The following is a 21,171-nucleotide window of genomic DNA, read 5'->3' as shown; positions in this document are numbered from 1 at the left end:
ATTTAAAACGAGACGTATTTTCCCAATTTTCATCCATGCAAAATGCACAAAATGTAGGTAGTGGATGTGTGACACAGCCTTAATCGCAAGTGAGATTGCTTGAAGGCCCCGCCCACTTGAAAGCGGGCTACAAGAAATCTGTCAATCAAACGTTTCCAATGTCAAACGTGAGACCACCTACTGTTATTAAGGCATCTGACTGGTCAGTTTATAAATTGAATAACTTGCATTACAAAAAAAAATAACATGAAAAAAAATGATTGCAAGCACGTTTGGAGGCACTATTGTCTGAAATAAATATAGATGGAAATAAAAGCAGAAAATATTAGCTTGTCCTGTGAGTCCTCTGACCCGCACCTAATCTGCTGTGGCAGATACTTTTAGTGGTGGAGTTGCTGGACGAAAAGAAAAACAGATTTTGAGGCGTCATTGTCACTGCGGCATATTTAAACTTAAACGCATTAAGTACGTGACTGTATACATGTGAAATGGTAGATTAAAAGTAGACCAGCAGTTGAGGAATGAAGATATACAAGTTTAAAAAACTATAAACTGAATCATAACACTAAGAATTGAATTAAGAACTAAGAATAAGAATTGGCTACATAGTTTTCCTGCATCGTCCACTGCAGCTGACATCCTGATCAGTTTGAGGTTCTGTTTATTTTCTAGCTTCAGCCAATGAACTTCTAAATGTTCTTTATTTGACTTGTAATCTGAATCTGTTAGCTGCTTTATTTGCATTTCACTTGGCAGCACAGCTCCACCCAAGCTCCCACTCTGTGCTGTTTGAGATGCTGTATTATGGCAGAGCATGCAGACAAATAGAGACAAGCCTGGAAACAGGAAATGAACTACGACAATAAATGACAAAAATCGTTGTCTTTGTTCATAGTTGATTATTCTCGACTAACACCAACTTTGACTGATGTTGGCATGTTTTGTCACAGGTTTTCATGTTCTCAGCTTGTATGAATCACTTTCTGTCCAACCTGGGAGGCTGTTGTGGATCACATCCATGTACTCCTCCATCGAACACAGGACCCTGTACCCGGCACAGTTGATGGTAACCCTCGACTGGAGACCCCGGTCGTGAGCCTGTTTAACGATCCCCAAAGAGACAGAATCAAACAAGGTTTAATATGTCCGATGACGGCTGAAATCCAATATTTTAACCAACCTGTAACGGAGTGGCCAGGGAAGAAACCCAGAAGCAGGAAGGACATGACACAAATCCTCAGTTAGAGCAGGATTTAATACAGGACCAAACTAGAGAAGGTACGAAGACGCTCAGGCACCAAACACAGAACAAGCCACACCTTAAATACAGGCATAATCACTAACTCAGTGCAGCTGTGACTCACACAGGAGGACTCAGGAAGGGGGAGGACATTCAGGAGAAAATCAGACTGCCAGACAAAACAACAAACAGACATTTTCATGACATAACCCCACCCTCTAAGTCCGGCTACCAGACGGACGTCGAGGTTGGTCAGGATGGTCCCGATGGAAACGGGCGACAAGGTCCCGGGCAAGGACGTGACGATCCGGGACCCATTGACGATCCGCAGGACCGTAACCCTCCCAGTCGACAAGGTATTGTATGCCCCGACCCACTCGCCTGGAAGCAAGTAGGGCTTTGATCGCATAGACTGGACCACCACCCACGAAACGAGGAGCTGGAGGGGGCACTGGAGCAGGTTGAAGAGGCGAGTCTCTAGCTGGCTTCAACTTGCTGACATGGAATACTGGGTGGATTCGCAGAGAGCGAGGCAATTCCAGTCTAACAGCCACAGGATTTATTATTTGGGTGATAGAGTATGGCCCGATGTAGCGGGGAAGCAGCTTCTTGGTTCCTCCCTTCAAAGGAACATCCGCTGAGGAAAGCCACACTTTGTCTCCCACCTTATAGGCTGGAGCAGCAGACCTCCGACGGTTTGCGACAACCGCGAGCCTCTCCTGGTTCCGTAAAAGCTCGAGTCGGTACTTGCTCCAAGTACGACGACAGCGTCTCACGAATGCAGCCGGTCCCGAAGAAGAGGCTACTTGTTCCTGGTGAGGGAAAAGAGGTGGTTGATACCCGTAGGCTGCTTGAAAAGGCGAGTACCCGGAGGAATTGCTCAGGGAGTTGTGGGAATACTCAGCCCAGGGAAGCTGAGATGACCAAGTCCTGGGATTCTTGAGACACATAGCTCGTAAGGTCGTCTCTAGGTCTTGATTATACCGCTCTACCTGGCCATTGGTCTGGGGGTGGAATCCAGAGCTTAGGCTGACCTTGATCCCCAGGAGATTGCAGAACTCCTTCCAAAACGCTGCTATGAACTGTGGACCACGATCAGAGGTAATGTTAAGTGGAAGTCCATGCAACCGAAACACATGCTGGGAAACGATTACGGCTAGTTCCTTGGCTGATGGTAGTTTCTGCAAGGGTATAGCATGTGCCAGTTTAGAGAATCTGTCAATGATGGTGAGTATAACAGTTTTACCTCTAGAGTTGGGTAGACCAGTTATGAAGTCCATAGCCACATGGGACCAAGGTCTGGAAGGCACAGGCAGAGGGTGCAACAAACCAGCAGGTGGAGTCCTCGGTGTTTTGACGCTGGCACACACAGGACAAGCAGCTACAAAAGCCCTTATGTCAGAGGACATAGTGGGCCACCAAAAGCGTTGCGCCACTAGGAAACTGGTCCTGGTCACTCCAGGATGACATGCCAGACGAGAGGAGTGACCCCACTTCAAAACCAGTGAGCGCAGAGTGGAAGGAACAAACAAACGTCCAGCCGGACATCCTGCTGGAATCGTGGCTGGATCAGAAACCGAAGCCTTCACTCTGCGTTCCAGAGACCAACGAGTGGATCCTAACACAAGATGGGGAGGAACAATAGTTGTGGTCGCTGCTGGAGCCTCAGACTCTTCCTCCTGCTGCTGGAACTGGCGTGACAGAGCGTCAGGCTTGGTATTCTTGCTCCCAGGACGATAGGACAGCGTGAAGTTAAACCTATCAAAAAAGAGGGCCCACCTTGCCTGGCGAGGATTTAGACGTTTAGCAGTCCGAATGTACTCCAAATTCTTATGGTCAGTCCAGACCAAGAACGGCTGCTCAGCCCCCTCCAACCAATGACGCCATTCCTCTAGAGCCAGTTTTACTGCCAGCAGTTCTCTGTTCCCAATATCGTAGTTTCTCTCTGCAGGAGTGAGCTTGCAGGAGAAATACGCACAGGGATGGACTTTATTATCGGACGCCCTCTGAGATAAAACAGCCCCCACCCCAGACTCAGACGCATCCACCTCCACAATGAATTGTTTAGAGGGATCAGGCTGAGTCAGAATGGGGGCTGCAGAGAAACGTCTCTTAAGCTCGGTAAACGCTTTATTGGCCCCCTCGTTCCAGACAAAACGTACCTTAGCAGATGTGAGTTTATGGAGGGGTGCAGCAACGCCACTGAAGCCTCTGATAAAGCGCCTGTAGAAATTGGAAAACCCAAGGAAGCGCTGGAGCTGTTTACGACCTGAGGGAACAGGCCACTCCAGAACAGCTTTGACCTTGGTGCAGTCCATCAGCACACTCCCTGGCGAAACCACATGACCAAGGAACCGTGTTTGCTTGGTGTGGAATTCGCACTTCTCGGCTTTACAGAACAGCTGGTTCTCGAGAAGGCGCTGGAGAACGGCTCTGACGTGCTGCACGTGGGTCTCAAGATCTGGAGAATAAATCAGAATATCATCAAGATAGATGAACACAAATTTGTTGATCATGTCTCTTAGAACATCATTGACCAAACATTGAAAAACTGCTGGTGCGTTGGTGAGTCCAAAAGGCATGACTAGGTACTCGAAATGACCACTGGGAGTGTTAAAAGCTGTTTTCCACTCATCCCCCTCTCGTATGCGAACCAGATGGTATGCATTTCTGAGGTCCAGTTTTGTGAAGACTTGGGAGCCACTCAACAGATCAAACGCGGTCTGTAAAAGAGGGAGAGGATAAGTGTTCCGGGTGGTGATGCTATTTAAACCCCTGTAGTCGATGCAAGGCCGCAGGCCTCCATCTCGCTTGGCCACAAAGAAGAACCCGGCTCCAGCTGGAGAGGAGGAGGGTCGAATGATTCCAGCCTGCAAACTCTCCTGCAGATACTCCTCCATAGCCCTCCGTTCAGGTGGAGACAGAGGATAGATGTGTCCTTTAGGTGGATGTGTTCCTGGTAGAAGGTCGATAGAACAATCGTATGGACGATGGGGAGGCAAAGACTTAGCTCGGACTTTACAGAATACTGCATTCAGGTCATGATATACAGAGGGTATAATACTAAGATCTGGTGGATCAGGAGCATGTTGACTACTAACAGAAGAACGCACAGTAGCAGCAGAAAGACAGTTCAACAAACAAAAAGAACTCCACGACAATACCCGCCCAGAAGACCAGTCAATATGAGGGGCATGTTTGCATAACCAGGGAAAACCTAAAATAACAGTGGGTTTTAAGTTCTCTACAACATAGAACCTCATAAGTTCAGTGTGGTTTCCAGACACAGACACTTTAATGTTCACAGTGCGTGAAGTGACCCTGTGAATGACTGAACCATTCAATGCATGAATTTCCAAGGCTGGAGATAAAGTCTCAACAGGAATCATGAGTGTTCTCACCACCTCCTGAGAAATTAAGTCTCCATCAGAACCGGAGTCAATTAATGTCTCAAAATCCTCCTGTACTCCAGCGTGTTCAACCAAAACCTTGGTATGTGGCCTTGAAGGTGGTGAAAAAGAGGAGATACAGCTCACCAGTTCTGCCTTTTCTCTGGAGTTCTTCGAACAGCTTTGCAGGAAGTGTCCGGGAGCCCCGCAATACAGACACAGCTGCTCCCTTATACGCCTCTGGCGCTCTGCCGGAGTCAGTCGACCAGACCTCAGCAGTATAGGCTTGGGGGGAAAAGTAAACACCTGATGTGGAGCACCAGAGCAGTAACGAAGTGGCGAGTCACCCAGGCGATGCGGAGAACAGGAGCCTGAAATGCTACGTTGCTCCAGGCCCCGCTCTCTTATCCTCCGATCAATGCGCACAGCCAGGTTGATCAGCTCCTCCAGGTCCTCTGGAACCTCCCTCGCTGCCAACTCGTCCTTGAGCGCGCTGGAGAGACCCCGAAGGAAAACATCCACCAGCGCATCGTCCGACCAGCGGGTGCTGGCAGCTAGAATCCGAAACTCCACAGCGTAATCTGAGACGCTGCCGGCTCCTTGCTGGAGACGGAGGAGCTCAGAAGCGGCAGCTCGGTGAGGTGTGGTCGGGTTGAACACCGTGAGGAGTTGGGTAGAGAAACCTTGAAACGTGCGAAACAGGTCAGTTGCACGGTCCCACTCTGCCAACCCCCATCGCTTGGCTCGTCCAGTAAGAAAACTCAGAGCGAAAGCCACCTTGCTCTGCTCGGAGGGGAATTCACTTGGGTTGAAGTCAAACTGGAGGCGACAGGAAGTGAGGAACGGCCGGCAGTCCTCAGCTGTCCCATCAAAAGGCTCTGGTGAGCCCAACCGGATCATCCGAGATGGAAAAGGAGACTGAATATGGGGAGCCTGCTCCAAATGTGACAGCCGGTCATGAAGCTGCTGAATGCTGGAAACGCAGTCACTCAAATCACAGGGAAGGACAGACATCTCCTCAGCGGCAGGCCGTGGTGAGTCTCACAATTGTGGTCCTTCTGCTGGGTTTGACATGGCCTGAGCGTAATGTAACGGAGTGGCCAGGGAAGAAACCCAGAAGCAGGAAGGACATGACACAAATCCTCAGTTAGAGCAGGATTTAATACAGGACCAAACTAGAGAAGGTACGAAGACGCTCAGGCACCAAACACAGAACAAGCCACACCTTAAATACAGGCATAATCACTAACTCAGTGCAGCTGTGACTCACACAGGAGGACTCAGGAAGGGGGAGGACATTCAGGAGAAAATCAGACTGCCAGACAAAACAACAAACAGACATTTTCATGACACAACCAAAGACTCCAATTTCTTAAGAGTGCACTATACTCTGAAGGAGCATGAAGCAGTCTGAAAGCTGTTCCCTCAGCCAGTGTCTTCTTCTCACTCCCTTTTGGACTGGTGTTTATATAATTTTTTTTTTTTTTTTTTTTTTTGTATAATTTACTTGTCCTTTTCTTGTTTTTGCAAGTTTTGTCTCGTTCTTGTCTTATTCTGTTATTTTACATTTGTTTCACTAGTCCAAAATAAAAAAGACTACTACTACTACTACTAGTGTCTGCAGCTATCACAGTCTGTGTGACTTCACGTCTGATGGAAAAACAGAAGTAAAATGCTGCTCTGGAGCTTTTAGCACAGTGAAGCAGTTCATGTTTCTGCTCCTCCACAGCAGAATCTGCACCGTAGTGGACCTTAGTGAGGTCAGAGGGCATGAGGCCAGCACACCTCACATTTGAGCACTAAGCATCTTGTTCTGAATTCAAACCTGTCTCCAAAAATGATTCAATAATAATTACAATTCCAATAAGAAATAAAACAAAAGCCAAAGGGGCCAGCCTCGTTGCCCCTCCATTTCCTCCTTTTAACTTTTTTAATTTTTTCAAAGTAGCAGCTTTTCTGTTGGTTTTAGCTCCATAGCAACCAGTTTATGCTTTGATCACCTGGGAGTGACAAACAGGTTTATGTTAGAAGAATTGGCAAAAGTAAAGTTTAGGATTTCCTTGGCAGCATAGGTTATTTTGTAAACCACTCCCACATTCCTAATATTTTCATATCATATGTTATATCTTCTTTTTATTTATTTTATTTTATGTTTTAAATGTTTAATTTTTATTGTAAATGTAATTTATCGCTTTCTCTAAGCCAGGACTCACTTGAAAAATAGATTCTTAATCTCAATGGGACATTTCCTGGGTAAATAAAGGTTAAATAAAAAGAAACAAATAAAATTACTCTCTCATTCAGCTTGAACCACGGACTCACGTATTACATTTTCCCAATATTCCAGTGAAAAATGTGTGAGCAACAGGGGAACGGCACATTTACAAGCATGCCACACTAACATTGTTTAAAAAAAAGATTTTCAACCCAAATTCTTTCCCAAGTGACTTCCAAATGAAGCTTATATATATTCTTCATTTATTGGCTAATCTTTAATGTACAGATAATTGAGTAGAGTTCAAATGATTTGATGATGTCACACCTGGTGAAAATGTCAACAGTAGAAAAGCAGTCCTTCAATGAGCTAACGCTAACCAGTGGCTCTTCTGACACACGTAACGTTCACTTACCGCCTGGCTGTCATACAGGCTGAGAGTGTAGCTGTTAGTCACAGACACAAAGCGGCCCCTCCATTTCCGAGTCTCCTCCAAGTACTGATAGAGACTCCCAGAGAAGATGCAGTGGCCTGCCAGAGGGTCCTGCAAGATGAGAAATCGCATTTAAAACCTGAACATGGATGTGAGGCTAAGATTCAGTCAACAATGGGAGATTGTTTAGCAGCACAAATGTGGAGAATAGATGACACATGTGGGTGTGAGAATGACAAGTTTCAGGAAGAAACTTCCCTGAGTTGTGCAAGAAGCTTAAATCTTAAGAGGAGTTTCCAAACATTCAGAGTCAGAGAGGAGAGTTGACTCAAGGATACACACCACCCACTCTGTTTCCAGGTTTCCTGTCTGGGATAAAATACACCCCCCCTTTAAAGGAAAGAAACAGGCACAGGACAAACATCACAGTGCTGACACAGCAGGGCCGGATATAGGCATGGGCACGGAGTGCAATGTCGTCCCCCCCCCCACCCAAACAATGCATTGTCAACCCCAACGTGACGGCCTGCGAAAATACACAATTGACTAAAGAATTAAAAATGACAAAACAACCTCAAAAACAAACAAAAAAACACCAAAAAACAGTAACAAAAGCGCAAAGGTATTGTCATTCATCATAAAACGTATTCAACATATCAAATAGATCAAAGGAGAAGATACATTTGCGGATAGATGAACTGATATGTGGCAGATCCACCTGATTGGCAGTGTATCAGGTGGTTAACCCCCCCCCCCACCACCACCACCACCACCACACACACACACACACACACACACTCAACTGTTGTTGTGTCCTGGCACTTTGAGCGTCAGGAAAAGTCTTGGAAAGATGTAGCAACGCAGCTTTTCCAGATTTTCTTTATTTTAGCGTCACCTTAACACAAATGAGTGACAGCGTTTTCAGCAAAGGTGCATTTGGTGAAGCTTCGGCCCAAATGAGGAAGATCTACCTCAGTTACAGGTACACTGGCTTGTTTGGTCACTCTACATGCTGTTGTCAATTAAGGCACTTTGACATTCAGATGATTCCCTGGGCAGAAATCGCATCGCGTCAGCACCATGGTCAGCACCCGCCGCAGGCCCCAGCGATGCTTTGTTTTAATTTAACAATCAGATTCCTCTGGTCCACACCAGTTTTGATCCGTGAGACGGGCCAGGCAGCCTTCCCCAGACACCGTCCCACGAAAGACCTGACCCCCTTCCCGGACGAGTCAGACAGGGGGAGCAGGAGACCCCACACTCTGTATAGACTGCTGGAGGGGGCGAAAGATCGGCTACGTCACACAATACTCCAATCGTGCATGAACTGTGTGTGATCATTGCGGCGTGTATATGCAACTTATTAGTGATTTGTTCGTCAGTTACATAATTTGACGTGATATGTGCGCTGAATACGCAATATGAAAATTATACATCGGTGGTGCATGCGTGAAAAGTCTGTTAGACATACGTAGACATGCGTGGAATGATTTGCATCTCACAAAAATCACGCATTACTGCAAATGATTCACGTAATAATTACATATAAACTATGTAAACTATGCATGAACTGCATCGGTCTCAACCTACCAAAGATTTTATAACAGAAAAAAAACAAATTCAAGTAAAGACCCGTCGAACTAAACTCTCGATGAACATCTGCGCACATTAACGACTGACAAGCGCAAGAAACACTAACGAATCATGTATCGCGAAAGACCAAAATTTCATCTGTGGATAAAGTGCAACTGTGTGACATGAGCTATAGGCCTTCATGTTGAATTAGTAGCTAAACAGCCCGCCCTTCTTCTCAGCCAATCTCTCTGCATTCTAGACGGTTCGCTTGCCTTCTACCACCACGTTCTCCACCTGGAGCAATGCTTTGGAATAGTCTGTCCTCTAACCTTGACTCCAGGGTTTATATATCCATGTTCCTAGTTCATTCCAAGCACGCATGACGCCATCGGCCCAGAGCCTAACCGCCAAAGATTGTGGACTTCTTTCATGCACATTTTTCTGTATCACACATAAATCTTTACTCACATTTCTAATATGTACAGTACAGACCAAAAGTTTGGACACACCTTCTCACTCAAATGAATGGGAATGTGTGTCCAGACTTTTGGTCTGTATTGTATTTACCACGCTGTCTAGGGCTGGTGTTTAAACATTACTATTGGTATTTCAGTCCACGGATTATTTGGAACTGTAAGTTTCCTTAACATAAGCACAAAAAAAAGACGACCAAAGGAAAGTACTTTTTTTTAAATTAGAATATATATATATACATATTTGCATACTGTGTTATATCAGTCTTTATTAAAGAGAGGACATGAGTGGTTTTTAGTTACGTTTTCTAATATAAATAAAGAAATGGTAAAATTTAAAAACTGCAAAAATTGAATGTATTTTCATCACCTTGAACCAGAAGTTCTTGCTTCTACAATTTGCAGCAACATACCAACAGTAATGATGAGCACGCCAATAATTTAGTCATATGTTAAAACATGTCTGAGTGTTGGTTCAAAGCCATTGTAATGATCCATCCAAACACCAATGGGAAGTGCTGAGAACTAAGTTACCCAGGCCCAGGTTGGTCACCATGGTTACAAGCCAAAACATCTGGGTTTAGAGATATTAAATTGAGTTTTTTGTTTGAATTTCTTGCAATCTTTTTCCTGACAAACAAAATGTAACAGAGAAAAATTCATGCTTTTTTTATGTCTGCTTTAAAATTGAAAATCAAATAAATCATTTCCTTTTTCGTTTTAATTTTGAAAGGAAATTTGAAATACCAAAAAGTACTATTGTATGGCCACTTGGCAGTATTTTGTTTATAGTACTATTGAACTATATTATGGCTACAATTCTTTTTTTTTTTTAAACCATGTTATCAGATGGGATCTGTGAGTGACAGAAAAGAGACTCTTAAAAGCTTTAAACATAAATCGCTTGTTACACTTTACAATAGAAAGTTTTTTTGTTCAAGACTAACTTCAGAAGCACAAAGCAGCCATTGTGTCTGACGGGTAACAACAAACATAAATTGAAATCCAAATATTAGCAAACAGATTTTGATTTTCCAAAAAATTGTTTTTTCACAGTTTGACCAACACCCGGATCAACGAAAACCTTCATAAACACTGAACACTGTAAAAGTGAGCAAACAGGAGGAACACAGGAATTTTAGAAGTTTAGGCAAAAGAATGAAGGATAAAATGTTAATTCTATTTAGGTGTCAAATATTTGTTTGGTTTCTTATCTCCATAATTAAAACAGACTGTTGTCATTATTGAACGAGATAATGACAGTAAAAATTAAGTAAAAAGTCTGATCACGTTTAAATCCAGTTTTTTAAAAGTACAATACTAAAGTACTATTTCCTTCATGACTTTGCGAATGAAAACTATCAGTATTTTTGCAAAACATGAGGTTTTTTTTAAGTTCCTTTTCCCAATCATAAGTCTGCAATGGCCCTGACTCTAGATCTCAGTTTTCTGTACCACAACCTGCAAACACACCTGGTAAACGTGAATACTAAACCCTCTGCTGCCACAGAAAACATTTGAGCATGTACAATGCGAACTGGACTGAGGGACCCCCCCCCCCCCCCGCGTTCCAAACAGGAAGTACTCGCTGGCTTTGAGAACCATCCAACCATATATAGAGAAATAAACATCTATTACTCAGTCATTCTATTGGTCAGCAGAACTTCTTGCTTTTTTTAACATGTTCAGGATAATCCTAATTTTTTGTGTGATATTTTTTCTGTAGTTTAAGTAATTTTTATTATAAACTGACCAATCAGTTGCCTGAATAAAAATAGATGGTCTAATGGTGAATGTTCAAAATGTTTGATTGATTCTCCCAAACCCGCTCTTAATTGGAGAGAGTGGTTGCCACAGAACCTCAGACCGATCGGACCTGTCATTGCTTACTGGCGATTTCTGGTTCCAACATGGCGGCATCCGTACCGTGGAAAAATGACAACTGAATTGACTTCAATTGGTTGGAACCCGAAGTAAACCATTTTCTACGGGTGGCATGACACTCACTCGGTCCAGTTCTTGTATACAGTCAATGAGCAGAACATGACCAGACCAGGATTTAAACCTGCTGGGTGCAAATGTTTCTATCCATTCAGTAAACTGCAGGTTTTTTAAAATGGTAAACGGAGAGAGTCAAACACTGTACTCACTTTTCTGTGGAGCAGCTGTGACTGCGTTCCTCCGCCTCCTTCGATCTCAAAGCGAACACTGTTGAAGAGGGCGACGGCGTACTGCTGCTCGTACAATTTTCCAAACTGTTTCATCACATCTCGAGTCTGAGCTGGAGAATGAAACACACACACATATGAGGGATCAGGAGAGGTCTGAGCTTAACACAAGAAACCCCCTGCCCTGAAGAGATTCAGATCAACGTTAACCCCATCATGCCTGAGTTTATTTCAAATTACATAAAAAATATTCTTTAAAGGTGATGCAAGTTAAAGTGAAATCCTGCATTAAATGGTACGTTGTGAATAGTGACATATGAGGTTAAGGTTTCTGAATTTCTTTCATTTGTTCAGCAAGTAGAAACCAGAATTGAGCAGTACAACATTGAACACTTACTTAACTTTGATAGTTACCACATATGGGGCACACTTAACGAGTCATTATCTATGCTTTTTCAAAGTAACCACCAATGTTTAACTAGATGAAAATAGGTAGCAGTTCATTGCTCTGTGCCTTACTTTAAACTTTGCTATCTGCTGTTAATGAAAATGACTGTAATAAAGCATTTAACGACCATGATGCCTCGCTTGTCTTATCAAAGCTCATGAGCCTTTTCTATAATGACTCAACAGGTAAAACTGGTGGTTTTATCTGTTGGTTTTGGTGGTAAAACTCAGAGATATAAATGACTGAGCAGCAGTTCAAGTATTTAAATCGACTAGCATTGGAGTCCTGGCTAATCATTACACTGGTGTTATGTATCAAAGTCTAATTTAATTGATCCTCTTAAACTTTGCAAGAAATGTATGTGGTAGATATACATTTACGATTGCATCAATAAAACCCTAATATAAAACCTTTCTAAACTACTGTCTTGTGTTAGTAAAATGCATTAGTAAATATTCAGATGTAGTTTTCAAGGACATGGTTTCTGTGACAGTGGCACAAGTTTATTAGCTGTTGCTAATAGCTGTCTGTTTACAAGCCTTGCCACTAGCTTACAGCCCCTCACACCCCTGGGGTACATCACCGGTGTAACAGAAACAACGACAATATCTGAGCCATCCAGCCGTCCAGTTTAGATTCAGATTACAGCTCAGACCAGGAAAACAGAGATGTCCATGGATCTGTTTGTGGATGCGTCCGAATCCAAGCAGAGGACTTGTGTATCATCCATGTAACAAATACAATCTTTTTCAAGTTGCATTTTTTCGTCTGCTCCTGATTCACAACAATTTGAATAAATAACTATTTAGAAATGCAAATGTTATATTACTTTTCTTTATGATCTCCTCCATCATCAGAATAAAAATCACAAGAACATTTTTAAAAAAACCTTTTCATCATAGTGGACTAAAAGGTTGAAAGGAATACTTAAAAAACAATGTTCTTCAACATAAAAGTAAAGACTAAAGATGACTGAAGATGCAGATGCAATTAAAGCTCTGTCTTTAGACAGGAAGCCATTTTTGAACATGGTCCACAACTGTGTTCTGTCGTGAAGGAAATATTGAATTTGGAGATTTGAAGATCTTACAGTGATTTCTTATTGGGTTCAAATAAACATTCCAACAGTTTTTTCCGGAGTTGCACACACTCTCAAAGCTGCAGTTTGGCACCCGAAGGAATTCTCAGGGAAAGCAAGATTTCCCAGACTTCTGCCCTGGAGAAAGAGCCCTACCTCAGGCCAACCAGCCTCTTGGCTGGAGTCCAGAGACGGCGCTGGCCGTGATCTGTTTATGGAAGGAAGTGGCCAGGAAGGAGGGAGCCGGGCTGCAGGAAGGGAAAAGAGCTGACAGGACAGGAGGAGACAGAGGCGGGGGGACACTCAGACTTATTAAAGTATCGTCACAGGATGAGAGAGGACAGGCAGAGGATGAAATACAGCAAGCAAGCTCAGAAATGTAGCCATTAAAAGTTTGTTTTAATGCGTTTTAAAGTTCAGGTTTTAGATTCTTTTTCATTCGTGGCTCTAAATCTCCCCCAACTTAAAGTAAATATATGCTTTGAAAAAGAAATCTAACAAAGTGAATTCCTAACCGACAGGTGGTGGTTAATGTTTCCCTCACTTCAAACACAAAGAGGTGGATAGCCCACCCCCCCTACCCATCACCCTGCAGTGACAGGGTCAGTTTGCTCAGAACCACCACCTGCTTTATGACCAAGTTGGTGTTTTCTCGCCACCCTAATCATTTGTTTTCATTAGTGTGGAACAGCTGCAGACACCCCGCCACACACGCACGCACTCACACACACACACGCACACACACACACACACACAACCACCCATCACTGACCACAGTTTCACTGGGCTGCTGCTGCTCTGGTTTTCTAGTCAGAAGAAGCTTCAGGTTTTTGCACAGAAAAGGTGCAGACTAGAATCTGAGCTCAGCTGTGTGATCAGAGGATACTGAAATCCACACAGTAGTGGGGTAACGATTAATCAACATCATCAGTTCATGTTCCTACAATCCAACAGACTGATCTGTTTGAAGTCAGCTATGAATTAAAAATGATTTCAGGATGAAATAAATAGATTATATCGATATTGGAAAATACCTTTTGGATTGAGACACTGTAGATTTATTTTACTGTTATGTGAAAACAGCATCAGACAACATGCATGTGATGACAGCAAAAACGGATCAGTCCATCATTTCAGTCCAACGTGTGGAAACACTTTGAATTTAACAAAGTCATGTGACCATCCAGTGTGCTAGAATGTTCTAAGAATGTTCCCTTTGGATTCTTTGGATGTGGAAAAAAAACACTGGGCTGAACTTTAGGAAACTAAAATGTGAATGGATTTGCATTCAGTCTTGTTTACATGTTTGTTTGGACACATATTTCATTTACACTTGATGATCTGGAAGAAATCCAAGGAATCTGGAAAACTTCACTGTTCAGTAGCAGGAATTTCTGTCTGAGTCTCACTGCTGGAAGTTTGGATGAAGATGATCTGGATCCATTTTAGGTCAGAGAATTAAATAAACCAATACTGACTATGAATCATGTCGTCAACCACAAATTAGGATATGAATCGAATTGTTGGTAAATTGAATCATTACACCCCTAATATGCAGTGATCTGTCTCAGATCATTTATGAAGTTTAATATGTGTAAGTATTGAGGATCCAACGATTCCCTTTCACCACAATTTGGCTTAAATCCTGCTTTTTGGGTCACTGTTTTGATAGGTTTTGTGTGTTTTTTTCTTACATTTGCTAAAAAGTAATTGTTAATAAGCAGTTGGCCTATACTAAGGATGTTATAATTTTCGGTTTCGGTTCAGCCCACTGTTGTTTCGGTGAAGGTTCTTATTCACTCAGGCGACAATGTCTTGAACTTGAGTCAAAGCGACTTCTTCCTTGAATTGTTTGCCACTCATCCTTGAGAGACATTAAAGTTAGCACAACACATGTTTGACACTGTCAACAAAAACATTTGCCAGCATATATAGTATAGATGGACTTTCCTCCACGATTCTGTTCTATGTCATAGCATGTGGTTTGGCTTTAAACCAAGAATTGCGGCGTCCCTAGTTTATCTGGACAGCCATGACTTTAAATCTGTGTTCTGGATTTCAGACTCAGATCCGGAAGACAAAGTGGGTCCAGACTTTTAGCCTTAATTCTTAGCTCCAGTTACTTTGGGTGCAGTAGCTTTAGTTTGATGTTCTGTGAAACCGTCTGTAGTCTGTTTTGGGGTTTGTTGACGGTCAATCTGGTTTTTCCTCACTTGTGTGTTTGCTGCCATCAGGAAGCATAAAGGATTAATGAAGAGAGAACTAAAATTATGTCAACAAACAGACAACTACATTTTGCTGTCTATATTTTCTTTACTCCTTATCACCGGGTAATTATCTGCTAGTTTCTTTGATTTTTATTGTTGTAAGCCACTGAAAAGTTCAATTTCCCTGCTTAAGATTAACTAAGACTTTATTCTGTTCTATAATTGTTGGGAGGAGTCAGAACAAAGTAACCATTTACGCTATTTTCTTTAATGATTCATGTCTCTTTGTTCAACATTCATCTTCTAAACCGGTTTTGTCCCTTTCGGGGTCACGGGGCTGCAGGGGTCTATCCCGGCCACTCGTGAGCAAAAGGCAGGGGACACCCCGGACAGGTCGCCAGTCTGATGAAGGGCCACAATCACACTCGCATTCACACCTTTGGGACAATTTAGTAACCAACTAACCTATGAAGTGTGTTTTTGGACAGTGGGAGGAGTCTCGAAAGAAAACCTATGCATGCACGGGGAGAACATGCAAAGTCCACACAGAGATGGTGGTTCTGTTTCAGGTCCCCCAGCCAGGACTTGAACTGGGGACCTTCTTGCTGTTAGGCAAGAGTGTTAACCACTGCGCCCTTTGTTCAACATATTTCTTGAAAATATTTACACATGTCCTCCACAGAGAGGCAACTTTGGTCTTCAAAAGCCTGTTTTAAGGCAAAAACAGTCTTTTCTTATAATTAAATAAGTAAGAATGTTTTTTTTTATTATTTTTCTTTAGTCCAGTTAGCATTTAAGCCCAAACTGCATGGAAGAATATTATAATTTGAGGTTCCCTGAATGTCTTTGCAGAGTTCCCACAGATGCTGCAGGAACCGCAGGTCATTTTTGATCAGTCAACGTCCTTTCACTTGCTGACTTTTACATTTTCTTGTACTGCAGTGAATGATGAGAAGCATTCAGTACCGGGATGCAGAAAAACTGGTCCACACGTGGAACTTCGAAATTGAACTGGTTTGTCTGCATTTCTCAAGAAAGGGGAATTATTTCATGCCTCACCAGAGCTCAGCACAAACACACAGGCTCATGGTAACTGTAGCTGAACAGACATCCATCCCTGCTCCCCTTCTTCAGCCCTGCGTCTGTCCACTGATTCCAGTGCGCACATGCTCTCAGTTTACACACCAGCTGATGACTAAATGTGACCATTTGGTGGAACGGATTTGCATGTCAGGTAACCGCTTTTTTCCTTATCTCTGCTGCTGCAGCGTGTGGAGATTATCTGCAGCAGTGGAACGACACACCTCAAACTTTATTGTGTTGGTATGAGTTTGCCAACACATCAAAAAACAATGATCAGGCCGAAGACTGATTAGGCTTGTGCAGGAGTGCTAAGTACAAAGCGACGACGAGGGTGGATTACATTTTGTGGTCACAGCTATGAATGCATGTGAATGTGCATGTGAGTGTGCATGTGAGTGTGCATGTGAGCGTGCATGTGAGTGTGCATGTGAGCGTGCATGTGAGTGTGCATGTGCGGCAGCTGCGTGGCTCAGAGGGAAGGAGTTTCTCAGGAATGTGAAGAGGCAGCAGGAGCAGAGAAATCCTCTTGATGGGAGTTACAGAATCCAAACAGACTCCAGGCTCAGAGGAGTGAAGGGAATGCTGTTTGTTTAACCATCGGTTCACACATGCAAACCTAGCAGATTAACAGAGTCACAACACAGAGGCATGGGGGGGGGGGGGGGCAGTTTGTGATGTGACATGTTTCTACCTGCTTCACCTCTGCAGCAGCGCTCATTATCCTATCCCTCTGCGGCCTCCTCTTGGGTTTCTCAGTCAGAAGCAGCCAAATGGCTTCAGGTCATTTCTCAGAAAACAAAACTATTCTGCTTTAGGGTTTAACTTACCGAAAAAGTTTGAGAAAATCTGATTTTAAGGAGCCCTTCTGATGAAATTGGTGCTATTGACATGTTCTCGTGACATCTTTCTGATAAAAGAGGACATGTGTGAAGAAAATTAAGCTCAAAACTGCATTTCTGAGTATTTCTTTATCCAAATCGTTGTGAATCAGGAGCAGATGAAAAAATGTTGTTTAAAAAAGCTTGTAGCTTTGATGCAGCTGCTACAGTCGGCAAGCTCTGCTCTATTCTGATGCATCCACCTGCAGACAAATAGATGCATGAACGTCTTTGTTTTCCTGGTCAGGCTGGAATCTGGATCTAAACTGTACGGCTGGATAGATCTGATATTGATCACCATTTTTGTTGCACTGCTAATGTCAGGTTGAAGGTTGGAGGGGTTGACAGGAAGTGGGGGTGGGCCGACTCTGTTCCAACTCAGAAGTGAATTTCGAATGAACTCCTGCCACTCTGCAGCAACTATGTCCTAGAAAGAAACATGGGTTTTTGGATTTTGTCTAAATTATAATAAAAGGAGCACAGGGAATGTACTGAAAATAGATCAAAAGATGATCGGAGTGGGACATTAAAGAGACAAAAGTCACTGAAGAAGAGTCTCACGTCTTTGTTGTTCTGTTGCACTCTGCAAAAACTTTAAATCTTACTAGTAAATATTTGTTTAATTTATGATCAAATTTACCCAATAAACTCAATTTAAGACACAATGATTTACGCTTCACTGAGCTTAAATCCGGCCATACAGTCCAGTTCTTATATACAGTCAATAAGTATCACACATAGATGTGTCCAAACCCCTGCAGATGATGACATACATCATTTTGGTCAGTCATGAAAACACCTGGTTTAAACAAAATAACATTTTATTTGGGCAGATTAACTGTCCTTGTTCACTTTTCATTTTCTAAGAGTCATCCGGCTCTTGACTGAACATAGTCGGCCTGTCAGCAGTGAAACTGAAATGTTTGATCTCCCATCAGCTGGAGGACAAACAAAGCATGACAGTACCACTCCCATGCTTAACAGCTTGACAGCTCACTAGTTTGACAGGTGCTTCTTTCCTGATAACAGTCATCCTTTGTAACCAAACAAAGCTTTGCACGTTTCAGCCAAACCAAAAAAAAACTTTGTTTATGGCTTTCATAGTCTTTTGATGCAGAAGCAGAAGTGTAGAGCTCATGGGGGTAAAGATGCGCCAGCATTGCTGAAGCTCCACTATAATCAAACTCAGGTTGGACTTTCTAACAAAGGTGGTTTGGTTAACCCTGCGCGCAGGAAAAAAGGAAAACCAGGTCTGATCTCTGCACCCACTATCAAACTGTTGAAACCAGTAATTACAGGCTCATGTGCAGCAGCCTCAGTGCCGTGCGTGCTATTATTCCGCAGACGCTCCGTGACGCTGCTGGAGCAATCTGACACCCGGACTTCCTTGGCGGCGCGCAGCCCCAGAGCGCGCACACATGGCCGTCAAAGCAGAGTTCAGGTCTCAGACAAGACTTCAGGTTCCACCTCACCTGTTATCATCCCCCGCCTGGCCTCGTCCAGGTGAGAGGAAACCACGTCCCCCATGGTTTCAGGAGAGGCTTTAAGATCCTTAAGAACGTATCCGACTTGCAGTCGAGCTTCTTTTTGTGGAAAATCTTTTCCTCTTTCTCTTAGAGGCGCGCGCGACTTCGACTGCGTGTCGGCTCCCCAATTTTCTCTAGGGCGCGCAGGAGGAGGGAGGGCAAGGAGGAGGAGGAGGACTGGCAGCGGGGCAACACTGACTTCTTTTACAGGAGGACACACCCCCTTCGGAGTCATCACTGGTCCAACGTGTTCGGTTGGGCCCGCATGGGTGTGTCCTGGAGGAGCCAGGGGTCCGCGTCTGGAGCGGCTGGAGGCGCTGCGGGAGTCCGCGGATCTTTTGGAGCTTTCTGGAAATTAAATGAAGAGTTTAGGAGCTTGTTAGGACTTATTTAAAAGCTTTTGGATCTGTTTAGAAGACGATAGCTTAAAGTTAAAGAGATTTGGAAGACAGAAATGTCCACCTTAAGTTCCTAACGTCTATCATGGTTCTATGCCGCCTCCGCGTGGAAGTTTTGTTTCAAACAAGTCTTTCAGGCAGATCGCATTCCAGTGAACAAAACTGAGATTTGTTGCAAAGAGCAGCTTCTGTGACATCCTCAGGGAAATGTAGTTCAGTGAAGATAGAAAGATATAATTCACAGATTCGGACTTCAGGCCTGAATAATTCTTCTGATGAACGTTCAAATAATTTGACAGCAACTATCTCAATCCTTTTGTATTAAGTAACCCAGAGAGTGAAATACAAACGCATTTCAAAAGAAAAAACATCTTTTTTTGTTTGTTTTTTTTGCCTTTTGATCAAAATTGTTCTCTTGGAGTTGTGAATGCAGACATGCATCGAGCCGGCTGCCAAGGGACCGTCAACAAAGTGCAACCTCTGTAAAACACCATTCTGTAAAAAGCAATAATCTTTTAAAAAGCGAATAAATGTCTACATTTATATGAACTGGTAATGAAGAACTGTCAGCATATTCATGCTACAATACATATTTAGTCAGAAAGTCCATCTATTATATTTTATTGCATAAATTTTTCACATTTTAATAGAGATAGGAATCATAATTAAAGTGATCAATAGCTCTGCAGATACTGAAGCTACAGTCACCGCACTTTCTGTCCTGACTAATCGTGGCCTTTGTGTCTGACTACATGAGAGATTTGGTCAGAAATTCACATTGTTTTTCTTTTTAGGAAGTTTTCATATATAAATATGGATCATATTTAGTCAAAAATGTTTAATAGCTCTGAAATACTGAAGATACAGTCACCAAACATTCTGTACTGAATAATCATGACCTTGTTGTCCGACTACATGAGAGATTTGATCAGAAATTACCTTTGTTTATTTTTAGGACTTTATCATATAGAAATATGGATCATATTTAGTCAAAGTCCACAATAGTTCTGAAAATGCGTACGTTATTGTCACCAAACTTTCTTTACTATTTATTACTTTTCAATTTCTAGTAATTGCAACATAGAAAAAACATTAATTTGATTTAGTCCTGGAGTGTACTCAGAAGTAATCCTTTTGATGAAATTACAAGTAAAGTTTGTTGACAGACAAATTTTGAAACAGTAAAAATATTTTGTTCTCTAAATATAATTTTACCCAATATGTTTTATACTTACCTTTTTTCTGAAAAAAAGTGTAAAAAAATGTACTGTGTTGTTTTTAAATTTCCTGCAGATAATAAATTTTAAAAAATAAAATATTTAAAATTGATCAACGTTTAGTAGGGTCTGCCTCAACTTCTCTCATGTAGTCTGACAATAGGGTCATGATAAGTCAATATAGGAAGTTTGGTGACTGTAGCTTCATTATTTCCAGAGCTATTAAACAATTTTTGACCAAACATGATTCATATTTCAATATGAAAAATTCCCCCCACAAAAACAAAGTGGATTTCTGACCAAATATCTCATGTAGTCGGACAACAAGGTCATGATTAGTCAGTACAGACTGTTTGGTTACTGTAACCTAAGCATCTTTTGAGCTATTAAACATTTTTTTTTATCAAATATGATCAATATTTTAATATTAAATTTTCCCCAAAATAAACAAAGTGGATTTCTGACCAAATTTTTGCTGTAGTTGGACAATATGGTCATGATTATTCAGTATAGATAGTTTGGTGACTGTAGCTAAATTTGAGGCATAACCTGAACTCCCGACTCTAAAAAGCAAGGTAGGTATTTTCCAGGATGTGAAAGTAGCCGAAGCAAGTTCCTGGTAAGTTGTTTGAGAGATAGGTGTGAGCATGGCTTTCAGTTTTGAATACACTCCTGTAAATTTGGAAGCACAAATGAAAAGTCTTTATGTTAGTGTTTATGTTAGAGAATTGAGGCCACATTTGAAGTGTTTTAGTACTCAAACGAATGTTCGAAAGAGCAAATAGTTTATCAAATGAAAGTGACTATTCCCACATCATTTTCTAAAGGTGCGGCAGGAGCTGA

At 42.5% G+C, this 21,171-nt stretch overlaps 1 protein-coding gene across 2 annotated transcripts in view; it reads right to left on the bottom strand.

Moving 5' to 3' along the window:
* The window catches only part of LOC101168883 (niban-like protein 1), a 38,235-nt gene extending 18,946 nt beyond the window's left edge, over window positions 1–19,289 (bottom strand). The window contains exons 1-4 of one of the 2 annotated variants that reach the window (XM_004075107.4): window positions 18,660–19,289; window positions 11,476–11,606; window positions 7,260–7,388; window positions 993–1,098 (exon numbers count right to left, since the gene is read on the bottom strand). In XM_004075107.4, coding sequence (XP_004075155.2) covers window positions 993–1,098; window positions 7,260–7,388; window positions 11,476–11,606; window positions 18,660–18,948 — 655 coding nt within the window. In that variant the 5' untranslated portion in view covers window positions 18,949–19,289. Of the gene's footprint in view, window positions 1–992; window positions 1,099–7,259; window positions 7,389–11,475; window positions 11,607–13,175; window positions 13,549–18,659 lie in introns of those variants that run through there. The other variant, XM_020707875.2, reaches the window with a different exon arrangement.
* Between the last annotated feature and the right edge of the window lie 1,882 nt (window positions 19,290–21,171).

Source organism: Oryzias latipes, chromosome 12 (assembly GCF_002234675.1).
Source record: "Oryzias latipes chromosome 12, ASM223467v1".
Taxonomy (NCBI): Eukaryota; Metazoa; Chordata; class Actinopteri; order Beloniformes; family Adrianichthyidae; genus Oryzias; species Oryzias latipes.
Note: the sequence above shows the minus strand (reverse complement) of the source record. Positions and strands in the feature narration are given on the sequence as shown.